We start from the raw sequence: 22,731 nt of genomic DNA on the forward strand, positions 1-22,731 counted from the left end.
TCCCATTTTCTTCTAGATGATATCTTAAAGCATATTTAATGTCTAACAGGACGTGATCACTCTATCCCAAGGGAGGAAGGTACTGGATGTCAAGTATCTCTTCTTCTTTCCTGGTGAATACTAGATCCAGTACTGACAGTACATCTCCTTCCCTCATTCTTGTGGCCTGTTTGATGTGTTGATACAAGAATGTCTCCAGAATGAGGTTCACAAATCTGCATGTCCAAGAGTCTTCCGTTCTTGCTTCATAGGCCTCCCAGTCTATTGCTTTAAAATTGAAGTCCCCCAGTATCAACAGGCGTGATTTATCTTTATCTGCTTATACAATAATATCTCTCATGACCATTATGAGGCCCTCTCGTTTGTCATCCAGTTCTTCCTTTGTCCATGTGTTGCTTGCTGGTGGGCTGTAGGCATTTAAAATTATCAGCTTATCATCCTAATTCCAGACCTGCAATGCCATTATGTCAATATCTTGAGGGTTTTCAAGTATTAACCCTTTTACTTTCAGGTGTTCTTTAACCAGCACAACCACTCCTCCTCTCTTCCTAGTTTTCCTGTCACGTCTCCAAACTGAATAGCCCCTTAGGAATACGACTTCATTTAATATATTTCCTTCGAGTTTCGTCTCTGATAATGCGACAATATCTGGGACCTTAAGCTGAATTATTTCTTGCAACTCCAAAGTTTTTGACCTCACTCCATCTATGTTGGTACTGTATATACAATTTTCAGGAAGATGTTTCCTTTCCCTTTGCTCTTTACTCCCCCTTCCACTACTGATTTTGTTGCCTTGTTTTTGTGTATCATTTCATTTTCAGACTCTATTCGACACCCTAGTTGTCTCCAGTTCAACTTTGTTGACATAATTAAATTCTCTCGCATTCTGGCTGTTTCTTCCTAACCTTATTTTTTGGGTTCAGACCAGTTGGCCATAATGTGGGGCTCTACTTTATTAAAATATTTTGACTACAGTAGTGGCAGAGTATAGTTGTCCCATCTTCAATGGTCTAGTTCCTTACTTAGATCAAATAGTATTATAATATGTATGTCTGTATTTGTACATGTCATGCTCTTTGAGTAAGCTCTGCTAGATGATTTAGATGATGTTCCATCCACTCCATAGCCTGCCATTGGGGCTTGTGGGTTTCCCGGGTGTTTCACCAGAGTTGCGTCTCATTCCTATCGGTGGGCTATTAGTTTTTTCCGGTCCATAGAATTACCCAAATCGACCCAAAAGTACACAAATCGTCCTAGCATTACGTAAGTAATGAAGAAATATGGTATATTTACTTACTATAATGTTGGTGCTACACGTAGAACATGATCAAACCTATTTTTACTCTGAAATAATCTAATTTCATAATGAAATGAGACGTAAATATGTGAGAGGTGACGCCATAGGAAGTCGACGGTCCAAGCGACAATTGTGTGGAGCGACTTATCCAAGATATATGGTCGCCTGGAGTGTGTTTGCTGCGATATCAGCCTCCTGTACACAGTGATCCAGTCGTCGCATTCATTCATTGAACACCGAACCCTACACGCCCTCTGATATATTGCTTAATTAACAAATATTCACAAATAAAGATTATATTTGTATATGTTATCAGAAAGGCAGATATAAAATAGTTTTTGTGAATCCATCACAGAGATTATACCTTATTAGAGAGGAAAAATATTCATACTTTAAACAAGGCTTCATGGCCGATGCTCTCCTTACCGATATAGGAACTATGACCTTCCGAAGATCAATGTTAATTTAATCTAGATATTGTAATAAACGAAGTTTTCTATGTCATCATAAAGACATAAATATAAGCTGCATGTTAATACTTTGGCATAAATATAACTGAAGTGAAAGTGAAGATATATGCCTTTTTATAGTTACTTGATGGCTCGCTCAGGGAGTGTGAAGGCCTCCACACAAGCCAATCAATTTTATAATTACTTTGCATATATGCAAAGTAACGCCATAGGTCTTTATGTCAGAATAAAGACATGTAGACGATAATGTAACTACATTTCAAGGAAAACATATCTTAATATAATTATTAAATGAATGCAAAGTTATGGTAAAATAAATAGCCAATACCACACAATCGCCGGTGTCCGGACACATGAATAGTCGCATTAGGTGAAAGGAAATGTACCCAACCATTTCCATTTACCCAACCAGTTTGTGCACCCTATACTCATCCTCTGTGCGGTAATTTATTGTGCACCCCATACTCATCTTGTTACCAGTAGTTTGTGCACCCCATACTCATCTTGTTACCAGTAGTTTGTGCAACCCATACTCATCCTGTGACCCGTAATTTATTGTGCATCCCATACTCATCCTGTTACCGGTAGTTTGTGCAGCCCATACCCATCCTGTGACCTGTAATTTATTGTGCAACCCATACTTATCCTGTGACCTGTAGTTTATTGTGCAGCTAATACTCATCCTGTGAGTCATAGGACATTGCGCAACCCTTTCTCATCGTGTGAATCTTTGTTTACTTTGCTCTCCATATTCATCCTCTGCGCGATAGTTTCTTGTGCAACCCATACCCATGATGTGAGTGGTAGTTTATTGTGTACCCTATACTCATCCTGTGAGTATAGGGTACACAATTCTTGTTTGGATTCTTGTAATGTTATTTGTCTATTTGTAGTCACAGTATTTGTGCGCCCCTTGAGGGATTTGAATTAGAGGGGGGTTGAAATAGCCTAAGCTACTCTATCCCTTTGAGATGTATTTATTGCTTATCTCAATAAACATACTTGAACTTGAACTTGGGTACACGATGAGTTCATTTGTACTCCATACTCATCATCAAGAAGTGTATTTTACCAGCATTGTAATATAAATTAAGAATAAAAGCTTAACTGGATTACGGACCCATAATCAAAATAAGAGTCATCACTAATTATCATGACAAATTCTCTAGGCTACACTTCCGCCTTCGACAAGCTGCCGCCGGAGGTGGGTATAGTTTATTGTACACCCCCGCACCCCCAGTCCTGGAAGGGCGGGCATTGGGATGTGGACATGTGTACTGTCTCAGACCCTGTTGGAATATAACCAGTCTGTCAATCGGGTCAACCCAAGTGTTGCGTTTCCAAAAGGGTCGCCCATGTTGGAATCGGTGAACGCCCTAGTAATATTGTTGAAAACATCTTAATAACTTATTAAACCAAAGGTCTTTTTATGTCAGAAGAACGGCAGAAACTAGATCTATATGAAAACTCTTTCAGGACAAAATTTAAAGTAAAACTAGATTATGTAAAACTAGATTAAAGTAAATTTATGTTTCTATCTTTCTTGAGACGTATAAAAATCTTAGGTTTATTAACGATTCTGCGTGAAATAATCATTGTTCTGAGATGAATATTGCGGATTTCCGGCTCTACGACCGATGAAAAATGCAACTTTTATACAACTATAAATATCTTTAGTTTTACTTTATATTTTGTCCTGAAAGAGTTTTCATATATAGATCTAGTTTCTGCCGTTCTTCTGACATAAAAAGACCTTTGGTTTAATAAGTTATTAAGATGTTTTCAACAATATTACTAGGGCGTTCACCGATTCCAACATGGGTGACCCTTTTGGAAACGCATGGAAACGCAACACTTGGGTTGACCCGATTGACAGACTGGTTATATTCCAACAGGGTCTGAGACATTTGCACTGGCGGGCGGCGTTCTTGCCAACTATATGGCTGTTAAGTTGAAAATTGTAACTGTTAAGAGCATTCATTTGTGGTTTTAATATTGAACAATTATACATATACGAAACAGACAAATCTGGTGTCCGAAATAGTCAAAATATTAGTGTGCGATGTGATCAATGTAAGGGGGATATTGGGTGTGCCTCGTATCCCCTACAACAACAACAAGTTCGAGAGCGATGAGGCCGCCACCTACTAGCTTCAGGATGTCGTCGAATCTAAATCAACAATATGCTACCGCCGCTACTTTCTCGGAAACGTAAGTACCTGCAGCTTTACTTCTCTCACCCTGCCTAGCCTGGCCTGGCCTGACCTGGCATAGCCAGACCTGACCAGACCTGACCAGACCTGACCTGGCCTAGCCTTACCTAGCCTAGTCTGGCCTGGCCTAGTCTGACCTGGCCTAGTCTGACCTGACCTGGCCTAGCCTTACCCAACACTAATCACCACACGTGACAGCCCAAACGAATCGCAAATAAGTACACGTAACAAGTCATATGCCCGGACACTCTTTCACCTTGGGGACTGAGTGGTAACTATTGTATAGAAGAGCCGGCTCCCTGAGAGTGGTAAGAGGGCGTGATAAGAGGCTAACGTGTGGTCTTGAAGGAAGTCGATAAAGCAGACAATTTTCAAAAGGAAGGGCAGCATAACGAGCAGACAGGAATGGACAGACAGTCGGTTATCCCATAATGTGTAATACGCCCCGCACAGCATGGGTGGAGTGGGGGGGGGGGTTGTAGCAGGGCACAGTATGGTGATGGTGCGGGTGAAGTACACACCCACTGAATTCCTGCCATCAATAATTGTTTTCATAACCATTAGAACAATGGCATCCCTCCAGCCACCATCCTTCCACTGACCCCCTCCTCTGGTCCTCCACCTCAGACAATAACCCCCCACACCCCCTCTCCCTTCCAGACATCAGCATGTCAAAATCAGTACCATAATGTGTTTAAACTATTTAAACTAAGTCATTGTGTATCTCAAGGTATCTTAATTCATTTGAAAGTGTACATGTGCATTCGTTCATATACTCGCCTAATTGTGCTTGCTGGGGTTGAGCTCTGGCTCTTTAGTTCCACCTCTCAACCGTCAACCAACAGGTGTACAGGTTTCTGAGCCTATTGGGCTCTATCATATCTACACTTGAACCTGTGTATGGAGTCAGCCTCCACCACATCACTTACTAATGCATTCCATTAGATATAATCATACTGTATATGATTACACATAATCATAATCATATATGTGTACGTCAACGTATACATACATGCGTATATATACCTCATATTAAAATACTGATAAACGAATGACCATGAACAAATTAATTTATAATTGTAGCACTATATATAATTTTAATAGACTAATTACGTGTTTATACATTTGAATGGTCCAGACAGGTGGCCAGCCTTGGACATATACACTTCTGGTAGGCACAATGACCTCATGTTAGACCCTTGATAGATTATGTGAGAGAGAGAGAGAGAGCTGGGGCAGGGAGGTGCGTGCCCCAGGGAGATAATCCATGCCCATGCCCCGCCTCGAGGTCAGTTCTCGAGTCACACCAAGAATAACAATTGAGCAAGTTGTCCTGACCAGGATGTGGCATATTAGGGAGGGTTGAGGAATAGGAAGCCTGTCTGATAGGGCTCTTGGCAAGCAGCTCTCCCTCAGTCTACCTATCTATATGGAAGAAATGTATCTAGGCCCTCCTCCCCCCTGCCTATTCTCTCTCCCCCACCTTTCTTCCTTCATTTCCTCCCTCCTTCCCTCCCCCTCACTGGTGAGAGAGTAGGAGTGTGAGAGTGGTTAGAGAACTCGTAGTTCTCACGCTCGTGAAATTGTCTGCGACCCTGGAGGAGTAGAGCGGAGGGGGGGTGAAAGTAGGTGACGATGGAGGAGTAGAGGGGAGCATTATATGCAGTGAACGTAGGTGTCTATGGAAGAGTACATCATAGAGGAGGGTGAAAGGAAGGTGACGATGGAGGAGGAGAAGGGAGGGGGTGTGAAGGTAGGTGATGATGGAGGAGTAGAGGGGAGGAGGGGGGCAAAGGTAGGTGTCTATGGAAGAGTACATCATAGAGGGGGGTGAAGGTAGGTGGCGATGGAGTAGAGCAAAAGGGGTGGGGGTTGAAAGTAATCCTGAGTTTAATTTTTTAGTTATATATAGTGACACCTCGGCTTACGAATGAATATTTATGAACTTTTCGGGTTACGAGCCTAATTTCTTCGAAAAATTTGAATCGGGTTACAAACTTTGCCTCGGGAAAGAAGTTTGTTGATATACGTATGGGCTGACCTAGCGCGTGGTGGCATGGTGATCGTGCCTCAGTTTACCAGTGTCTCCTGCCTAGTAAGTATCGCGCCTGAATTCTTTGTAAAGCATTACATTTGTTTTGGGATTTTTGGCTATTTGAACATAAAATTTGTTATGATATATCTTGCCATGAGTCCCAAGAAAGCCAGTGGTAAGGTTCAAGCCAAGAAAACACATGTGAGAATGACCATAGAGGAAAAACAAGAGAGCATTCATAAACATCAAAATGGTGCACAGGTTGTTGAACTAGCTAGGCAGTACAACAAATCTATGTCAACTATATGCACTGTACTTGCTAAGAAAAAGGACATTATGAGCATTAAAGTGGCAAAAGGCATATCAACAATCCCGTAACAAAGAACACAAACACTTGAGGATGTTAAAAGTTTTTATTAATTTGGATACACAACAAGGAGTTAGCAGGTGATAGCATTTCAGAGGCCATCATTTGTGAGAAACCAAGGCATTTGCATGAAGACCTTTTAAAGAAAACCCCTGGAACGAGGGGAGGGGGAAAAGATGAATCAAGTTTGAAAATGTGAAAAGTTTGTGTGACAATAGAGCTTCGTGGAAAACTTTTGCTGTGGTCATTACCTGGTGGAATGCACCCAGGATGGAGTATTAGGGCTATACATCTTTTAAATCATAAAAGTAATAAACATTTCCCATCAACCTTACAAACAATATTAACCTATTTTCATGTATTTCCCCCATGTGCATTTTAACAAAGTTGCTAAATTGCCTTTATCATACTGTAAAATTTCAATTACAGTACTGTATGTATAATTTTGTTAGTATAAATGGACTGAATATTCTGAAATTGCTATTAATTTTACAATTTCAGATTCAAAGGTGGTCTGGACACCCAATTTGGTCAGACAGGTGAAGAGAGCATTTAGGATAGTTCGAAGAGATGAAGATGGTCACAATTGTGTTTGAAGAGGCAAACGCCCCCCTTTGCTCCTGACATTATGTTCAGCCTATTGACCCCTGCACCCCTAACACAAGGTAGGTTGAAAACTCCTCCTTCATGTCATTGGTTCATTAGCCAGAAACTTAGGGCCCATGCAGGAATATCCCTAAAAAAAAAAAGTGGCCCCATCAATGCATCCTCCAAGTCTGGAGGATGAGCAGGAGCATTGTCGAGAAGCAGGCCCTTTAGTGTCAAACTTTTCTCTTGCAGATATTTTTTGATGGCAGGGCAAACCACTCTACATCACAGTTTTTCTGCACGTTATATATTTTTTAAAACTCTTCGATTTTCGGAATGATACACGAGCAAGGGTTTAATTTTCAAATCGCCACACAGCACAAGAGTTAGCCTATCCTGACACAAGTTAGCCCAAGTTAGCTTGTGTCCGGGCAGTGACGTCTCCTCTTGGGTAATGTATGTCCTCTTTGGCAATTTTTTCCAGAATAGCCATGTCTCCTCACAATTAAACACTTGTTGTGGAATATATCCATCAATACAGTATCTACAAAATCTTTAAAATCACGAACAAATCTTTCAGCCCCTACTTTGTCTGAGCTGGCACCCTCACCATGCCTCACAACACTATGAATACCACGTCTTTTTTCAAAATTTCTCAAACCATCCCCTACTCACCTTAAACTCTTTCGTATCTGCAAAACTCGTTCTAGGGGTTTTCTTTATAAGATCTTGCATGAAGATTTCATTGTTGACCAAACCACACACTGGAAATTGAATAGACGACGACATTTCGATCCGTCCTGGACCATTATAAAGTCGATTGTGATGAGATGAGGGAAGTAAGAGCATTAAGTAGGCAAGAGAGAGAGGTGAGGAGATGGCAAGTATGTACGTATGTACATGAATAAAACATGTACATACTTATACATAACGTGTGTAAATAGTGTAATAAACACAATAACAGTATTTTGGGAGGAGGAATGTTGGCGAGTAATGTGCTGGAGGAGGGAGGGAGGACTGGCAGGGTGTGGCAGCTCACTCATGTTTTTTGGGCTCACCATACCAACATAGTGGATCGTTATGGTGAATACATACGTAGATGTGATATACAATGTGTGTATATAGTGTAATAATAGCAAAAACACTGTTTGATTGTAGAATATGTCGCATATATGAGGCCCATAATTTTGAGTATAGCGATGTTCTATACTTTGAATTATATAAATTCCACAAATTACACACTTTTAAATAATATTACAGCAAAAAAAAAAAAGAAGAAATGAATGAGAAACTTCAAAATAATTGCGCAACATTTTATTCGCAGCAACTGCCGTCGCACGGGGTGGCGGGGCCGACAGACCCCCATCGCTCCAACGCACAGCGCCCATAATTTTGCTCAACTTCCCAGCTCCATCGCAGCTAAAGTAAGTCACATACAATATTTTTTGTTTAGTTTCCCCGTGATCAGACTCTGCATTTTAACAATATAAGAAGAGAAAAAAAATTTTTGGAAAGAACTTATTTCTTGTGCACCAGGGTGTTATTTGGAGACAGAGCAGTTCAGTAGTTAACTACTAAATTTTTTTTCCTCCCACACACGCACCCCCCTAGGAAGTAGCCTGTAACAGCTAACTCCCAGATACCTATTTACTGTTAGGTAACAGGGGTCATCCCCTTTTGTACAAAGAATCTGCTAAAGCTTTTAGGGCTAATCTTTGACACTCGTTTGTCTTTGTCGCCCCATATTTTTTACGTCCGAGTTGAATGCTCTAAGGCCCTTAACTAACTTTAGGTCATGTCCCATACTTCTTGGGGAGCTAATCGACACTGCTCCTCTCTTTACATTCCTCTCTCGTTCTGTCTAAACTCGATTATGGCCCTGTTTACTCGTCTACTTCTCCTTCTACCCTTCACCATCTGGACACACTGCATCATACTGGGTTACGGCTCAGCTCTGGTACCTTTCCTTCGACACCTACCCTAAGCCTGTATGTTGAAACTGGCGTCCTGTTTCTACAGGATCGCCATGATCGCTACTGTCTTCTCCACCTTGCACGGTCCTTACAGCACCCTCACTCTTGCTTATGTCATGCCTTGACCTTTACCCATCCTGTGGTTCCTGTTCCCCTTCACCACCTATCTCTTTCTGTACGGTTGTCTCTCTTACAAAATGCTCTTTCAGTTTGTGTTACCAATATTTCCCCTCGTGTTATTCCGTCTTTACCCCTATGGAGGGGTCCCCGTTCCTAAATTCTGTAAGCCTTGACCCACATGACTAAAACTTTTACCCCTCCTACAGTTCTAAATCACCTTTTCCTTGAACACTTTTCTTCACACTTCCACTCTATTTCCGTCTTCACCAATGGGTCTTAAGTCTGCAGACGGTGTAGGCTACTCTGTTGTTTTTCCTGACTGCACCTTTGTGTCTCCTGCCTCCGGAGACTAGCATCTTCATGGCAGAACTTATGCTATTCTCTATGCTCTTCATCAACTCTTTTCTCGCTGTCAATCCTCCTCTGTGTTTGTAGTTGACACTTGCAGTGCCCTCATGGCTCTAGAATCCTTTAATCCAGTCCATCCTTTGGTAGTTGAAATTCAACATTGGGATCCTTCCTTCATGAGGGTGGAGCACACTAGCAGTTGGGTCCGTTGGTCACACATCCAAACGCGACGACAGCCTGTTGACTCAATGGAGGGGAGTAGATGTCTGTCGTCGCGTTTGGATGTGTGACCAACAGACCCAACTGTTAGTGTGCTCCACCCTCATGAAGGAAGAGGACCTCGAGGCATGGTCGACGTTCTTGAAAGTTATGGAAGATAACAGCTTTGAGATTTTGGAATCTTCCATCTTTGGAATCTACGTTCCAAATCTCTGGCTGTTACAGCGTATGTGCTCCTTTGTGTCTTTACCATTTCTCTGAACCGCTTCCGGTAAGCTTCAGGTGTCAGTAGAAATGACCTTAATACGCTGTTTTTCACAGTCCAGTAATTTTTACAATCTTCAAGAGAGAGCTGGGTATAGGCCTCTCTCGCTGCCCCAGTCAATCTTATTTGCACCAATTGGGCCCAATCCTCCTCTGGCCACTGCTTTAGTGTAGCAACTTTTTCAAAATGCTCAAAAAAAGACTCAAGACTCTTCTGGACAAAATTGCAGAACCTCCTTTTCACGTGCCTTGTGATCATATGCTGCAGGCATAGGTGTGCTCTCCGAGTGTACCTCTCGCTCTCGCCTCTGAGCAGCCACAAATTTATTTGCTTCGTTTTCTCCTTTTCTAATTCTATACGCGTTTTTTGCTCACTTTCAAGTCTCACTTTCTCCAATTTCAGTTTCTCTAACTGAAACTGTCTCTCTTCACTCTTAATTTGAGCTTCCAGTTTCAAACGTTCCAATTCATATTCTAAACTTCCACTCCTACGAGACGAATTAGAAGACACTTCCTCATTATCTTGTTCCCCACTTTCCTTTGCACTCACATCTAATCCTACCACTCCGACGTCTTCGCGTCGAGACCTTACTTTATTTCCAAGTTCTTGTCTCATATAGACCACTTTAGTCGACACTAATTCTATCTCATAGTGTTCGGCGATTTGCTTCAGCTGTTCTTTCGTACAGCTCTCCAAAATCAATGGGTCCTCTTTTGTTATAAATTCTTGGACACGATCCATGATGAAAACTTTGCCTGGCTGGACACCTAGATGACTAGCAATGGGTGCTGCAAGTGTACACAGTGTGTCTTGCTCAAAACAATCCCGGACAGGCCCCCATATGTGTTGGGATCGAACTGTTGACAACCCAACACATTTAATTTAGGTTTATTCTGAAATGCTTATCCTAATGCTTCGTTGTACTACAACGGGATACATGAATCTGAACAGGTGTCAGCCTCAGCCGGACCTGTTGTCAGGTGCGACACACTTTGTGCTGAGGTCTGACAAAGGACAAGAAAATAAGATGGTATAAAACTTCATCATGGATATATTGTGATATATCTCTAATCACCTTATATACAATATTTTACATGTATAAATATAGGTGTGCATTGTACACAAGTACAGTTAAATGTATATATAGAGAGAGAGAGATACTACGACCAAGCTACGGTCGTCTCTTGTCCGATTGATCTTCCCACTTATAAATCATCTACTTTCCTGCAATTTGTACCGCTATCAGGAAAATCAGCGCGTCACCTCCACGCCGACCTCTAAATCTCAAAGCTGTTATCTTCCATAACTTTCAAGAACGTCGACCATGCCTCGAGGTCCTCTTCCTTCATGAGGGTGGAGCACACTAACAGTTGGGTCCGTTGGTCACACATCCAAACGCGACGACAGCCTGTTGACTCAATGGAGGGGAGTAGATGTCTGTCTCTCCACATGCTCCGGCCAGCACACGTTACCTCGCCCGGTGGTTCTGATTGGCTAACAGAAATTCCCGCCACCGGACGAGCCATACCGTGCTGACAGTTAACGACCTCCATGGTTGTTAACCTCGTTCTTCGTGTAATAATGAACGTATGACTTAAATAATCGTGCCTTTATGCGATGAAATAACACGATACGATATATCGTAACACTGTTTCTTATCTCCAGTAGATTTAAGACAGTGGAATTTCGCTGGATTCCCACCCATATTGGTGTGTTCTTAAATGAGCGTGCGGACACTGCCGCTAAGGAAGCTATCCGCACCTGTCCCATCTCCCGTAAAGGTATTCCTTATTATGACTTTTACCCAGTTATTCATTTCCCCATTCTTGCCCGTTGTCAGGGTTGTTGGTCTTCTGTTACTGGTAACAAATTGCGTGCTCTTAAGAGTAGTGTGTTCCCGTGGCCTTCCTCCTACCACCGTAACCGGTGGTGGGAAACGGCTCTGGCGAGGTTGTATATTGGTCATACACGTTTAACTCACGGGCACTTAATGGAGCGCTGCCCTGCTTCTTATTGTCCAAACCGTTGTCTCTACATGTCCTGACTTCCAGGACTTACGTGTCTTGCTTCCCGACCATCCCTCACTGTCAATTGTCCCTCGATAAAATTCTTGGTAAATTCAATACCTTTGATATTGTTCGCCGTATGCGTTTTTGTTCTTGTATTGGCGACGTTAGTGATATTTAGCGCACTATGATTATCCCACACATTTGATGGTTTGATAATTACTGTACTGTACAGTACTTTGGTTTGGAATGTATCAAATAAAGTTGTTTCATGTATTCAAATGTGTGAGAAAATCCACTGGGGCTGTGAGATGAAGTGAACCTGTAACAAAAGCATTGCCAGTTGCATACTCTACCACCACTGATGGTAAAAGTCTTACAACTGGATATCTTGTGTGACGGGTTATGGTATCACAGCTATACTGAACCAAGATGGTATGGCTCTCCCTCACATAAATGAAAGAAATGCTGCTATTGGCCTTGCAGTGTGTAAGTTGCAGGTGGAAACAAATGAAAATTATCAAATAAATAATTAAACAATTTACTGAAATAGTAATGAACAAAAATAACACATGACAATACTTGACTATCATGTAATGCAAAGGTGAACAAGTTAGTATGACCATAAATGCAAAAAATAAACTATAAGCAATGAATAAAAGTATGAAGATATACTGGTGTTCTGAAGACAGCTACCATACCACCATGGCATCAGTCACATGATGTTGGCTGGAAGTGGACGACGGGTTAGAGACACCAAGGTGATCCTAGAGCACTGAGGGAGAGATTGCCTCTCCAGGGAGGCAGCGCTCTTTATATAGTCCGGCGGTGATGACTCATCCAGTGTCAACACGAGGTGGACATCTGGTCAACTAGCAAACTGCTCGTTGTGGCTGGCGGTGCCTTTGTGTTGAGCTGTACCACTGTCAGTTGAAGGCGGCTAACTGCTTGTTTGTGGGGACAAACTGCCAGTTTGCAGTGGCGCCCGGCTTGCCTCTGAGTCGTACCAGGCCGTGCCAGGCCCTGGGGGGTATGGAGAGGTGGCAGGACTGATGACTCTTCTGGGCTGGTGTAGATGTATACTTCCAGTGCAGAGGCATTGAAGGTGAAGGGAAAAGGCAGTTCCACTGCTATGCAGGGGATTCACGTGACACTTGTGAAGCCACAGAAAGTCTGGAGGCCCTACTGAAGCCAGTCCAAGTATTAAATAAAACCCCTGAAGTACGCAGGTGAAGGGTAAAGTGAAGGGTGAAGCAAGACCGTATGCCCCAACTTCAGGCACACACAGAAAATCACGTTTTGGTCCCGCCTCTCAACTGTGTATTTGAAGTTGGGGCATATGGTGTTGAACTGCTTCAGCCTTCACCCGAGTGCTTGTAGGTCTTACGTAAGACGTTGACTCAAGGAGGGGCCTCAAAACTTGCTGTGATTTATGGGGAAATCCGGTTGTAAGACTTTTACAAAGTCAGTAATATACTGTGGTAGAGTATGCAGCTGCCAGTGCCTTGGGCAAGGGTTTACGTCGCCTCACAGCTCCAGTGGATTTTCTGCTTGGTGTATATCAGGTTGTGATTTTGTGTGTGTACCGTATTGTTATGATCGCCGTCTGATAAGTCCTTTCTGGCCTCAAGAGTCATTTTTACCCACCTAGAAAGATTGCAGATGGCCAAAGCAGTTATTTAAGTTAAGAAGGGACAAGTCTTAAACAGAATTTTGCATAATATTTGACTGTAAAGGGGTAAATTGAGGTAGATTGAAAAACAAAATGGTGAACCGGGCAGGCGGTACTCACAATTAGGCGAGTACACTCGGGAACTTTTAAAGTGCAACCAAACATGCTTTAGGCTCTCACAACAAGAGGTGAGTGGTGGTGGCTCAGGTGCTCAGCCAATCAGAGCACCTAAGGAGGGAGGGCAGGAGTGAGAGGGGGGTGGTATGTGGAAGTTTGGTGACAGTTGTGTGTAGTTTGTTCATCTTCATTGTAAGTTTCATGGCTTGGTGTGCATTTCCCTAGTAAATTTAATTAGGGAAAAATTCAGGTGTTTGATTTTTTAAATCAACTTTTTAAATGTTGAGTTGTTAAAGCCTCAAAGTGCATGGAGTTGGTTTGGGAGTATGGCATCCTCATGCTGTTGCGTGCTCGCGTGAGGTAGCAAAGGTGATGTAAAGTTGTGGGGTGTACATGCTTGGGACGTCCTCTCTCGGGATGGCTGGTGTTGGACCTGTGTGTTTGTCGGTTGTTGAAAAGCCGTCATCCTTTGCTGTTGTGGTATTGATTTTACATTGTTCATCTTGTAATTAATACTGTAGTGCGATATCTAGGGCTACCATTTGTAGGTTTAAAATGTCTAATACAAACAGTTGTCCAATGAGTTTTAATAGGAAATATCATCCACCAAGCACCATTGTACAATTATATTAATTGATAGTATATGGATTGTGCAGAACTGCTTAGAATGATCTTTAACACTTGGCTATATTGGTCATGTCAAATACCTGCACGGTGAATGCTCAAAGACCCTTTCTTTATTCAGTGTTGTCACATACCTCATGGGGGTATGGATAGGCAAACTCATTCGGTTAAACTTGCCTTGTAGTACTTTCAGAGCTCAGTAATTTGGAATCTGGTTAGCACTTTCCAAATAAATTGACCTTTAAAGTGAATTCCTATTTAGGTTTAAAACATTATACCGAATGAGAAACTCGGATTATATAGCCGAACACCAGAAATGTTGTTATTCAATTTGGTTGCCTAAAGCACATTCAAGGACTACACATTACATGGCATTCCAGGATTCCTCTATACCTTGCCTTATGCTGTAAACATTGCCACAACCCTGTGTTTTATTGATTTAAATGGCCACAGGGAGGCATACAACACTGCAGATTATGATGTCATTAGTTATCCACTGTGCTGACAAGTGGGCTGACTGATGTTCGTTGACACCTGTATCGTGCTTCAATTTAATCGCCAGGAGATCACCCTCTCACTAGACTCGTCTGTAGGAAGTACAGTATAGTATCTCAAATTACCTTGGATCATAAATAGCATAAGACTTGGGGGTAGGAGAGGGTTGCAGTGTTTGTCATGGCTCTCAGTTGTTCCTGGTATTAGGCAATTTAGTTCTGGAATCATTTTTGTTGGCCAATGTTAAACTTTTTCGAAAGTAGATGTTTTTCTGAAAGGGAAGGGGGGGGGAACCTCTATGCTTGGATACAGTTATCTGAGTGAATACTTAGATTTATACAGTAGAATAACTACCTTCTTTTCCTTAGTCAAAAAGGTTGCTTGTTTATTTCTAGGGACTTGTATTTTCTTTTATTTTTAACTGCAGCAACTTTCAGTGAATGATAGATTCTTACTGAAAGGACCTTTACTTCATTGTTGTTGCTTTATGGTCATCTCATTGTGTACAGGGATTCCGCGAAGCTTTTGGGGTTAGTCTTTGACACTCGTTTGTCTTGGTCAGCCCATATCTCTTGCCTCCGAGTTGAATGCTCTAAGGCCCTTAACCTCCTTAAGGTTTTCTCCCATACTTCTTGGGGAGCGGATAGGCGCACGCTCCTCTATTTGCACTCCTCTCTCGTCCTGTCTAAACTCAATTATGGTTGCCCTGCATACTCTTCTGCTTCTCCTTCTACTCTTCGCCATCTTGATGCTTTGCACCATACTGGGTTGCGTCTCGGCTCTGGTGGCTTTCGTTCGACTCCCGCCCTTAGTTTGTATGTTGACACTGGCTTTCTCTCTCTTCAGGACTGCCGTGATCGCTACTGTCTTCGCTATCTTGCGCGGTCCTTCCAACATCCTTCCTCTCGCCTCTGTCGTGCATTGACTTTTCCTCCTCCTGTGGTTCCTGTTCCTCTTCATTGTCTCCCACTTTCTGTCCAGTTATCTCGCTTACAGGATTCTCTTTCTGTTCATATTACTAATGTTTCTCCTCGTATTGTTCCTTCATTACCTCCGTGGAAAGTCCCCCTTCCCAAGTTTTGTACGTCCTTGACTTGTATTACTAAAGCCTTTACCCCTCCTACAATTGTGAAAAGCCTCTTCCTTGAGCACTTTTCTTCGCACTCCCACCCTATTTCCATCTTCCCTGATGGGTCTAAGTCTGCGGATGGTGTGGGCTACTCTGTTGTTTTTCCTGACCGTACTTACATGTGTCGCCTCCCTTCGGAGGCTACCGTCTTTACGGCAGAACTTTATGCTATTCTCTATGCTCTTCGTCTCTTGCTTTCTCATTCCTCCTTTGTGGTTGTAGTTGATTCTCGTAGTGCCCTCATGGCTCTAAGGTCCTTTAATCCTGTCCATCTGGTGGTCATTGAGATTCAACATTGGCTGTTTCTTATTTCTAGTAAATTTAAATCAGTAGAGTTTTGCTGGGTTCCCAGCCATATTGGTGTTTCAATGAGCGTGCGGATGCTGCCGCTAAGGAAGCTATCCGTTCTTGTCCCATCTCCCGTAAAGGTATTCCTTATTCCGACTTTTATCCTGTTATTCATTCTTCCCCGTTGGCAGGGTTGTTGGTCCTCTGTTGTTGGTAACAAGCTGCGTACTCTCAAACTTAGTGTGTCCCCGTGGCCTTCCTCTTACCACCGTAACCGGCGGTGGGACACTGCTTTGGCATGGCTGTGGATTGGTCATACCCGCTTAACCCACGGTCACTTAATGGAGCGCCGCCCTGCTCCTTATTGTCCGAATTGCGTTGTCCCTCTTACAGTTGTGCATATCCTTGTTGAATGTCCTGACTTCCAGGATGAGCGTGTGTCTTGCTTTCCTACCATCCCTCGCAGTCACTTGTCCCTCGATAGAATTCTAGGTGAATCGGTTACTTTTGATATCGTTCCCCTTATGCGTTTTTGTTCTCGTATTGGCATTCTTGGTGATATTTAGCGCCCTCTGATTATTTCGCACTTTGATGGTGCTACATGGCCTTCCCGGTTTGGTGCCTTCTTTTGGTAATTACCGTACCTTCATTGTTGTTTCATTTTAATGTGGTAGTGATATGGATTGTTCTGGCTCACGTGCAAGGTCTTGGATTTTTTTGTTTTATATTAAGAAATTGCCAGTCTTGTTACTATTTGTAGAGTTAGAAACCTGCATTAAGGCCTCAATATTATATTCTTTATAACATGTTATCAGCAATTTTTGTGGTTGGTAATATTTAGATTAATGTCAGTGATGTATATGACAAGGGTTAAGACCCCTTGTGGTATGACAGCATTTTCCCCAGTCATTTCTTTAACAAATGAAAGGGTCCTCGTAACCATTCTTTTGTTCTTTCTACCATGTACCTATTTGTTGCTTCTTGGTCTTTCATTTGGTACTTTGGCTATTAAAACAATGGCCTTTGGTAATGTTGCAATTACCATTTCTAAAAAAAATGAGCAGGTTCATTAGGCAGGGTTTGTTTTTAGCAAACAAAGTTTTACAAAAAAAAATTCCATTCTTTCAGGACCTTGCAGATGTTAGGTCAAACTAATTGACAGTAATCTGTTTTGCCCTTTCAAACGATGGTTTTATTCTAGGTAAAATATTTCAGAAAATCTGAAGTTTGGCAGACAAATCATTTAAGAGCTTAAATTTAATCAGTTACAAAAGACTTTGAAGCATCTATACAACATGGTTTTCAGTGTCACTTTTCTAATGTTTTGTAAGTTTAACAATGATCTTTAGTTAATTTAATCATAATTTGTACAAAGCTTAGGTGTTGCATAGCTTTATTTTAGTTTTCATATTTGAAAGTAAATTTAGACAAGTTTCTTCCACTTTAATATTTCAGACTAATTTGCAATATTTGTCAGTTTATGTAAATTGAATAGGTAGTCCACTTTTACATCTTTTCAATGCATTTCGCATGCACTTATGTAACTAGTTACAAATAGGTGTAAATTTTACCAAGTATTTATTTTCAAAGTAAAAAAATTTCAGATGTTTAAACATTGCATCAATAGTAGTAAACAATTTCCAGCATAATTTCAGGATAAGGTATATAAAGTAGTTATTAAAATTGTTTTATTTAATAAGTTTTACATATAGTATTTATAATACATCTAATATTTATTACTGTTTCAGGTTGTGGGACAGATGCTCCTAGATGAACAGAAGATCCAAAAGGCCAAGACAACTCCAGAGACAATCACCTGTAAAAGAAAAATAAACATTAAACAGGGACACTACTTTTATTATCACCAATGCCTAATAATAAGCCCATAAAATCCTAACAGCCTATCTTTTAAGATAGAGGAAGGGATAGGCCTTGCTGAGCCTGATTTTAGTGCAGAGCTTGTTCCCTGAATGGGTGCATTACATCCACCACTTTAGTGCCATCAACACATTGTACATATGCTTTACTGAAAGCACTGTACAATGCATGCCAGGCACTAAAGTTTTAGATGCATCCACCCATTCAGCAAACAGGCCCTGTGAGAATTAACAATGTAACCATTGTTAAGGGTCCCTAAACCTATGCAAATCTAGTCCATCTATTAGATGGGTAGTAGAGCAAAGCTCTGAAAAAGCCAAGCCAGGGAAATCTGCAGGACTGCCTGGTCCCCTTTTATGAAATGGGGTAGGATCAGTACAAACTGCATCATCCCCTGTGGGTTGTAACAGTAGGACATGGTTACACACCTATCAATGGACTAGATAAGAGAATTAAGATTAGGTCATTGATATAGCTAAAACATCAAATTCAAACTCACCCACTTTTGTAGAGTAAAGGAGACTCACTCCAAGTAAGTCCATGCATCATAATCACTTTCACCTGAAAAATATTTCAACAAATTAATTTCAGATTTAAAGCCAATCTTGCTTTACTTTTCAAATTAGCATTCAGTACTTTACAAATTCAGATGTAAAAAATTTCTTTAAGGAATTTACCTTTCCTACATATTCTAGTAGCAGTAGTAAAGATCTAATTTAGCAATATAAATATATATGTCATCAATTTGCCAAGTTTCAGTAAATGTCATTTGAGAAACTATCCACAACTGCACTTCAATGGCAATTTACATTTATCTTTAGCCAATGCTATATTTAAGTTATTACTATTTTTTTACTTTTATGCAAATCTATTCAGATTAACCTTTACTACAACTCACCTGATTCTGTTTATGCAATTAACTGACAGAGGGACTTCTGGACTTTCCAAACCACATTCTGGAATATATATAAATTTAAAACCAAGCTAAAGTAAACATTGAATATGTTTTTTTACTTTCAAGGGAAAAATACCATCACTTAGAACAAAACTTTTCCTGCCATTAACTTTATTTGACTCATGATTACCCTTAACAGTGTTATACATTTATAGATTAAAGCTTATTTAACAAACATTTAATGTTAACTAAACAAGACATTTCATTAAAATTTTATTAATAAAACACCCTCAACTATGCTGTTTAAGATCTAATGCCCCACATTACAATTTTCACAATTTCAACATACCATTCTATTCAATACATTCCTGAAAGGACTAAACTTGCAGATATGGTACCCACTAGCCTAAGCCTAGACTTCCATACCCATTCAATTTCCATACCCTAATATTTAATAGGTTTTTAGCAATTAACTTCTACCCTCTAATTCCAATGTACACAACACTACTTACTGTAGATCTGAAAGTATTTTCCTGCAGCTCTTTGTTGCCAGGACCTTCCACAACCTGTCATGTGAACAGCAAATATTACTAAAAAGTTATTTGCATAGCAATGTTATTTTGTTCATACCTGTACCACCAGTTTAACAGTTGCCGTTTTAAATGGCACACTCTTGTTGTCCCAAATTTATTAATTACAAAGCTATAGTCATTTCAAGTCAACATCCTATACAAATTTTATTTTCCAACAACTTTAGTCATGAACATTTTTCTGGAACTTTTTTTTTTTTTTTTTTTTAGATACAGTATATACAAGAGTTACATTCTTGTACAGCCACTAGTACGCGTAGCGTTTCGGGCAAGTAAAGAATACAAATTCTTATTCTTTTGCAACCACTGCTTACTACTAGGGGGACATTTATTCTGTTGAATTATGTACCAAGCTCTTTAGTCTGAAAATTCATAATTAACCCAACTATACTACCAAGACAATGTGATTTTAGTAATATTACACTAGCAACTATACAAGGCCATATTCTCTCCAGTTATCACCACACTTCTGCAGGTGTAAGGTTCTATCTCCCCCATCTGCAGCACTCATGACCACACTTGGTCTTTATTATAAATTTCTTTATGAACCTGATACAGTACTGTTAATGGATTAAATGTGGGAACAATTTAGCTGCAGTTCTGCCAAAGGAATGATTAATACACCATGCAAGCCAACTAATATTGAAATTAGAAATATTTATTAAAAGCAGAAGTTTTTATCATATGGGATGTTATTTTAGAAGAATGGGTGGTGTGGTGGTTATGTTATGGTTGAGTAACATGGTACAAGAGGGCAAGTAGTTGCTGAACAAGTATGCCAATTTCAATTTATAGCAAACTGGCAGATACAGCAGAAGTGTACACTTTCTGCTTAGATTTTAATGGCAGTAAAGTTCCTACTAGAGAGTTACTGGCCACCATTCACTAATGACTAGGGGAAGTTAGCTCAGAGCATCTTTGATGTGCTTTGATGGCAACGAAAATGTTGCCCCCTTCAAAAGTTATCCTTGTCTACAGCATTTCGTTTTTAATTAACTATGTAAGGGGGAGATTCTGAATAGCAAGTGCCAATAGGCACTGCCACTGGCTTATGGCAAAAGACTCTGTAGCAATAGAACTATAAGCCACACTTCCCCTTCCTCCCAACTGTTCAGTGTCAAAAGGGAGGGGGGGGGGGGGGTGTCCATTTACTGTACCACTTACATTTTAGTGTGGGCTTCATCCACTATTCTGATGTTAGCTGGAACATTTGTGCCAGCTGCTGGTTTGAAAGGGAGGCATACCATGTGCCAATTCAGGAAGCTTTCCACGTTCCTCACTGCATGTCAGCTCAGGACCTCACTACCATGTTGGGAGGCAGTTGAAGACTAACCAATCAACATCCCAGGCTGGAGAGCAGTGCCAGCTCGGGGAGAATTTACCACCTGCAAAAAATTTAACACTTAACAATCTACACCACCTATCTCATCTTTACCTAGCCCCCAAACCTTACATTCGTCAGCATTAAACTGCATCTGGTAGTCTTAACCATTTCAAAACTATATAGGGCATCGGTATTTTTTATTTGCCAATTCTGCAACTATTGCGGTCTAAACCATAATCTTGGGAATAACCGAGGTCCAAGGAGAGCTTTTAGGTACTACTTACAACACTTCTCCCAACTTAACCCCATTTATACTAATTTCCTTTGGTATAGCCATGACCTAATCAACTTCAGTCAGCATTCCCAATGATCCGAGCCCCTATCAATTTTGCGCCACTATCAAAATCTCTGCCGAAGTCAAGGTACACAAAATCACAAACCTTATCACTATTTCCTCAACTATGCAACCTAATCCATGAACATTTAGTAATAAAACTATGCGATTCATGTATCTAGTCATGTTCTCAAAAAGAGTAGAGAAATGGCACTTGCAATGTTAGATTCTAGTAACTTTCCTCACAATAGACTAAGCTAATTGGTCACTAACTTAAGCGTTACAGTTAACTCAAACTTTTCCTTTAAAACTTGCTATATTAGGAACTTTCCACGACCGGCCTTTACCCGACATAATTAAATAGGGTAAAAACGGTATATTAAATGCAGTAAAACTACGGTAAATTCAATATGATCAACTTGCATTCTTTAAGCATGGGCTGCATAGTAAGTGAACTAAACTAAATGTTAAGCACCCTGGCAAACCACTTCGTTCTATTCAATTTCTTTATTTAATCACTTTGTCCGGCTAGAATTTTTAGATTAGATTAAAGGAACACCCTCCCTGGTAACGGCTGAACTAGTTAACCAAATACAAATATTTAGGTAAAATACTTTCATAAAACCCGTCTACTTCCCCCACCAGTAGACTTGTTCAGCTAAAGGCATAATGTAATGTTCAACTTTAGTAAATAAAGATTTAAAAAAACACTACCCCATCTGTGTAGTTACCGGTTACCTGACATTCTACGCTTAAAATAACCCATCTATTCCCCATAATTGTTCGATATAACTTACCTCTCACCCGCTGGTCGAGTACACAGCAGTATATATCCTCCTCCATCACTCACCGCGTGGATACTATTTCACTCTGGCCGCAAATTGCCTCAAATCACCTACGTTGTCCATAAACATATATAGAAGAGCAACTGACCGTAACACCCGTATATAGCGATCATCACACAACGTGGGAACATTAGTAGTACTGCTGTCAAAACATAGATGGCGCCAGGACAAACGGTAATTCCTATGGACTCGCCTAGTTATGCGTAGGGAATTGAGCTTCAGCTGTTTGGTCCCGCCCCTCAGCTGTATTCACCTAGTTGTACTCACCTAATTTGTGCTTGCAGGGGTTGAGCTTTGGTTCTTTGGTCCCGACTCTCAACAGGTGTACAGGTTCCTGAGCCTATTGGGCTCTATCACATCTACATTTGAAATTGTGTATGGAGTCAGCCTCCACCACATCACTGCTTAATACATTCCATTTGTTAACTACTCTGACACTGAAAAAATTATTTCTAATATCTCTGTGGCTCATTTGGGTACTAAGTTCCCCTTGTTCGTGTTCCACCCTTGTTAAAGAGCTGTCTTTGTAACTATCAAAATGCATATATCTTTGCTTTCACTTCAGTTATATTTATGACAAGGGAGTTAAAATTTGCCTATATTTCTGCTTCTCTGATGACATTAAAAACTTTCGTTTAT

General features: G+C 40.8%; 1 protein-coding gene and 1 long non-coding RNA gene across 5 annotated transcripts; one reads left to right on the forward strand and one right to left on the reverse strand.

Annotated features, from left to right (window-relative positions):
• The first annotated feature begins 2,265 nt into the window (after positions 1-2,265).
• On the forward strand, positions 2,266-18,588 carry LOC138359269 (uncharacterized). 4 transcript variants are annotated; one of them, XM_069318394.1, is made up of 4 exons: positions 2,266-2,563; positions 3,790-3,978; positions 8,295-8,394; positions 17,975-18,588. In XM_069318394.1, exons 2-4 carry the CDS (start codon positions 3,899-3,901, stop codon positions 18,113-18,115), a joined length of 321 nt encoding a protein of 106 aa, XP_069174495.1. In that variant the 5' UTR covers positions 2,266-2,563; positions 3,790-3,898; the 3' UTR covers positions 18,116-18,588. The 4 variants fall into 4 exon arrangements, 2 of the variants coding, with proteins under 2 accessions (XP_069174495.1, XP_069174494.1); XR_011225892.1 differs by lacking the exon at positions 2,266-2,563 and adding an exon at positions 6,884-7,047 and having other exon boundaries at positions 3,637-3,978; positions 17,975-18,073; XM_069318393.1 differs by lacking the exon at positions 2,266-2,563 and having other exon boundaries at positions 3,578-3,978.
• On the reverse strand, positions 17,900-22,199 carry LOC138359270 (uncharacterized). The gene is made up of 6 exons (XR_011225894.1): positions 22,045-22,199; positions 20,754-20,974; positions 19,512-19,565; positions 19,003-19,060; positions 18,604-18,665; positions 17,900-18,042 (listed from the first exon to the last, which is right to left on the reverse strand). It is a non-coding gene; the product is annotated as an uncharacterized lncRNA (long non-coding RNA).
• Positions 22,200-22,731: the final 532 nt, after the last annotated feature.

This window comes from Procambarus clarkii, chromosome 90 (genome assembly GCF_040958095.1).
Source record: "Procambarus clarkii isolate CNS0578487 chromosome 90, FALCON_Pclarkii_2.0, whole genome shotgun sequence".
Lineage (NCBI taxonomy): Eukaryota > Metazoa > Arthropoda > Malacostraca > Decapoda > Cambaridae > Procambarus > Procambarus clarkii.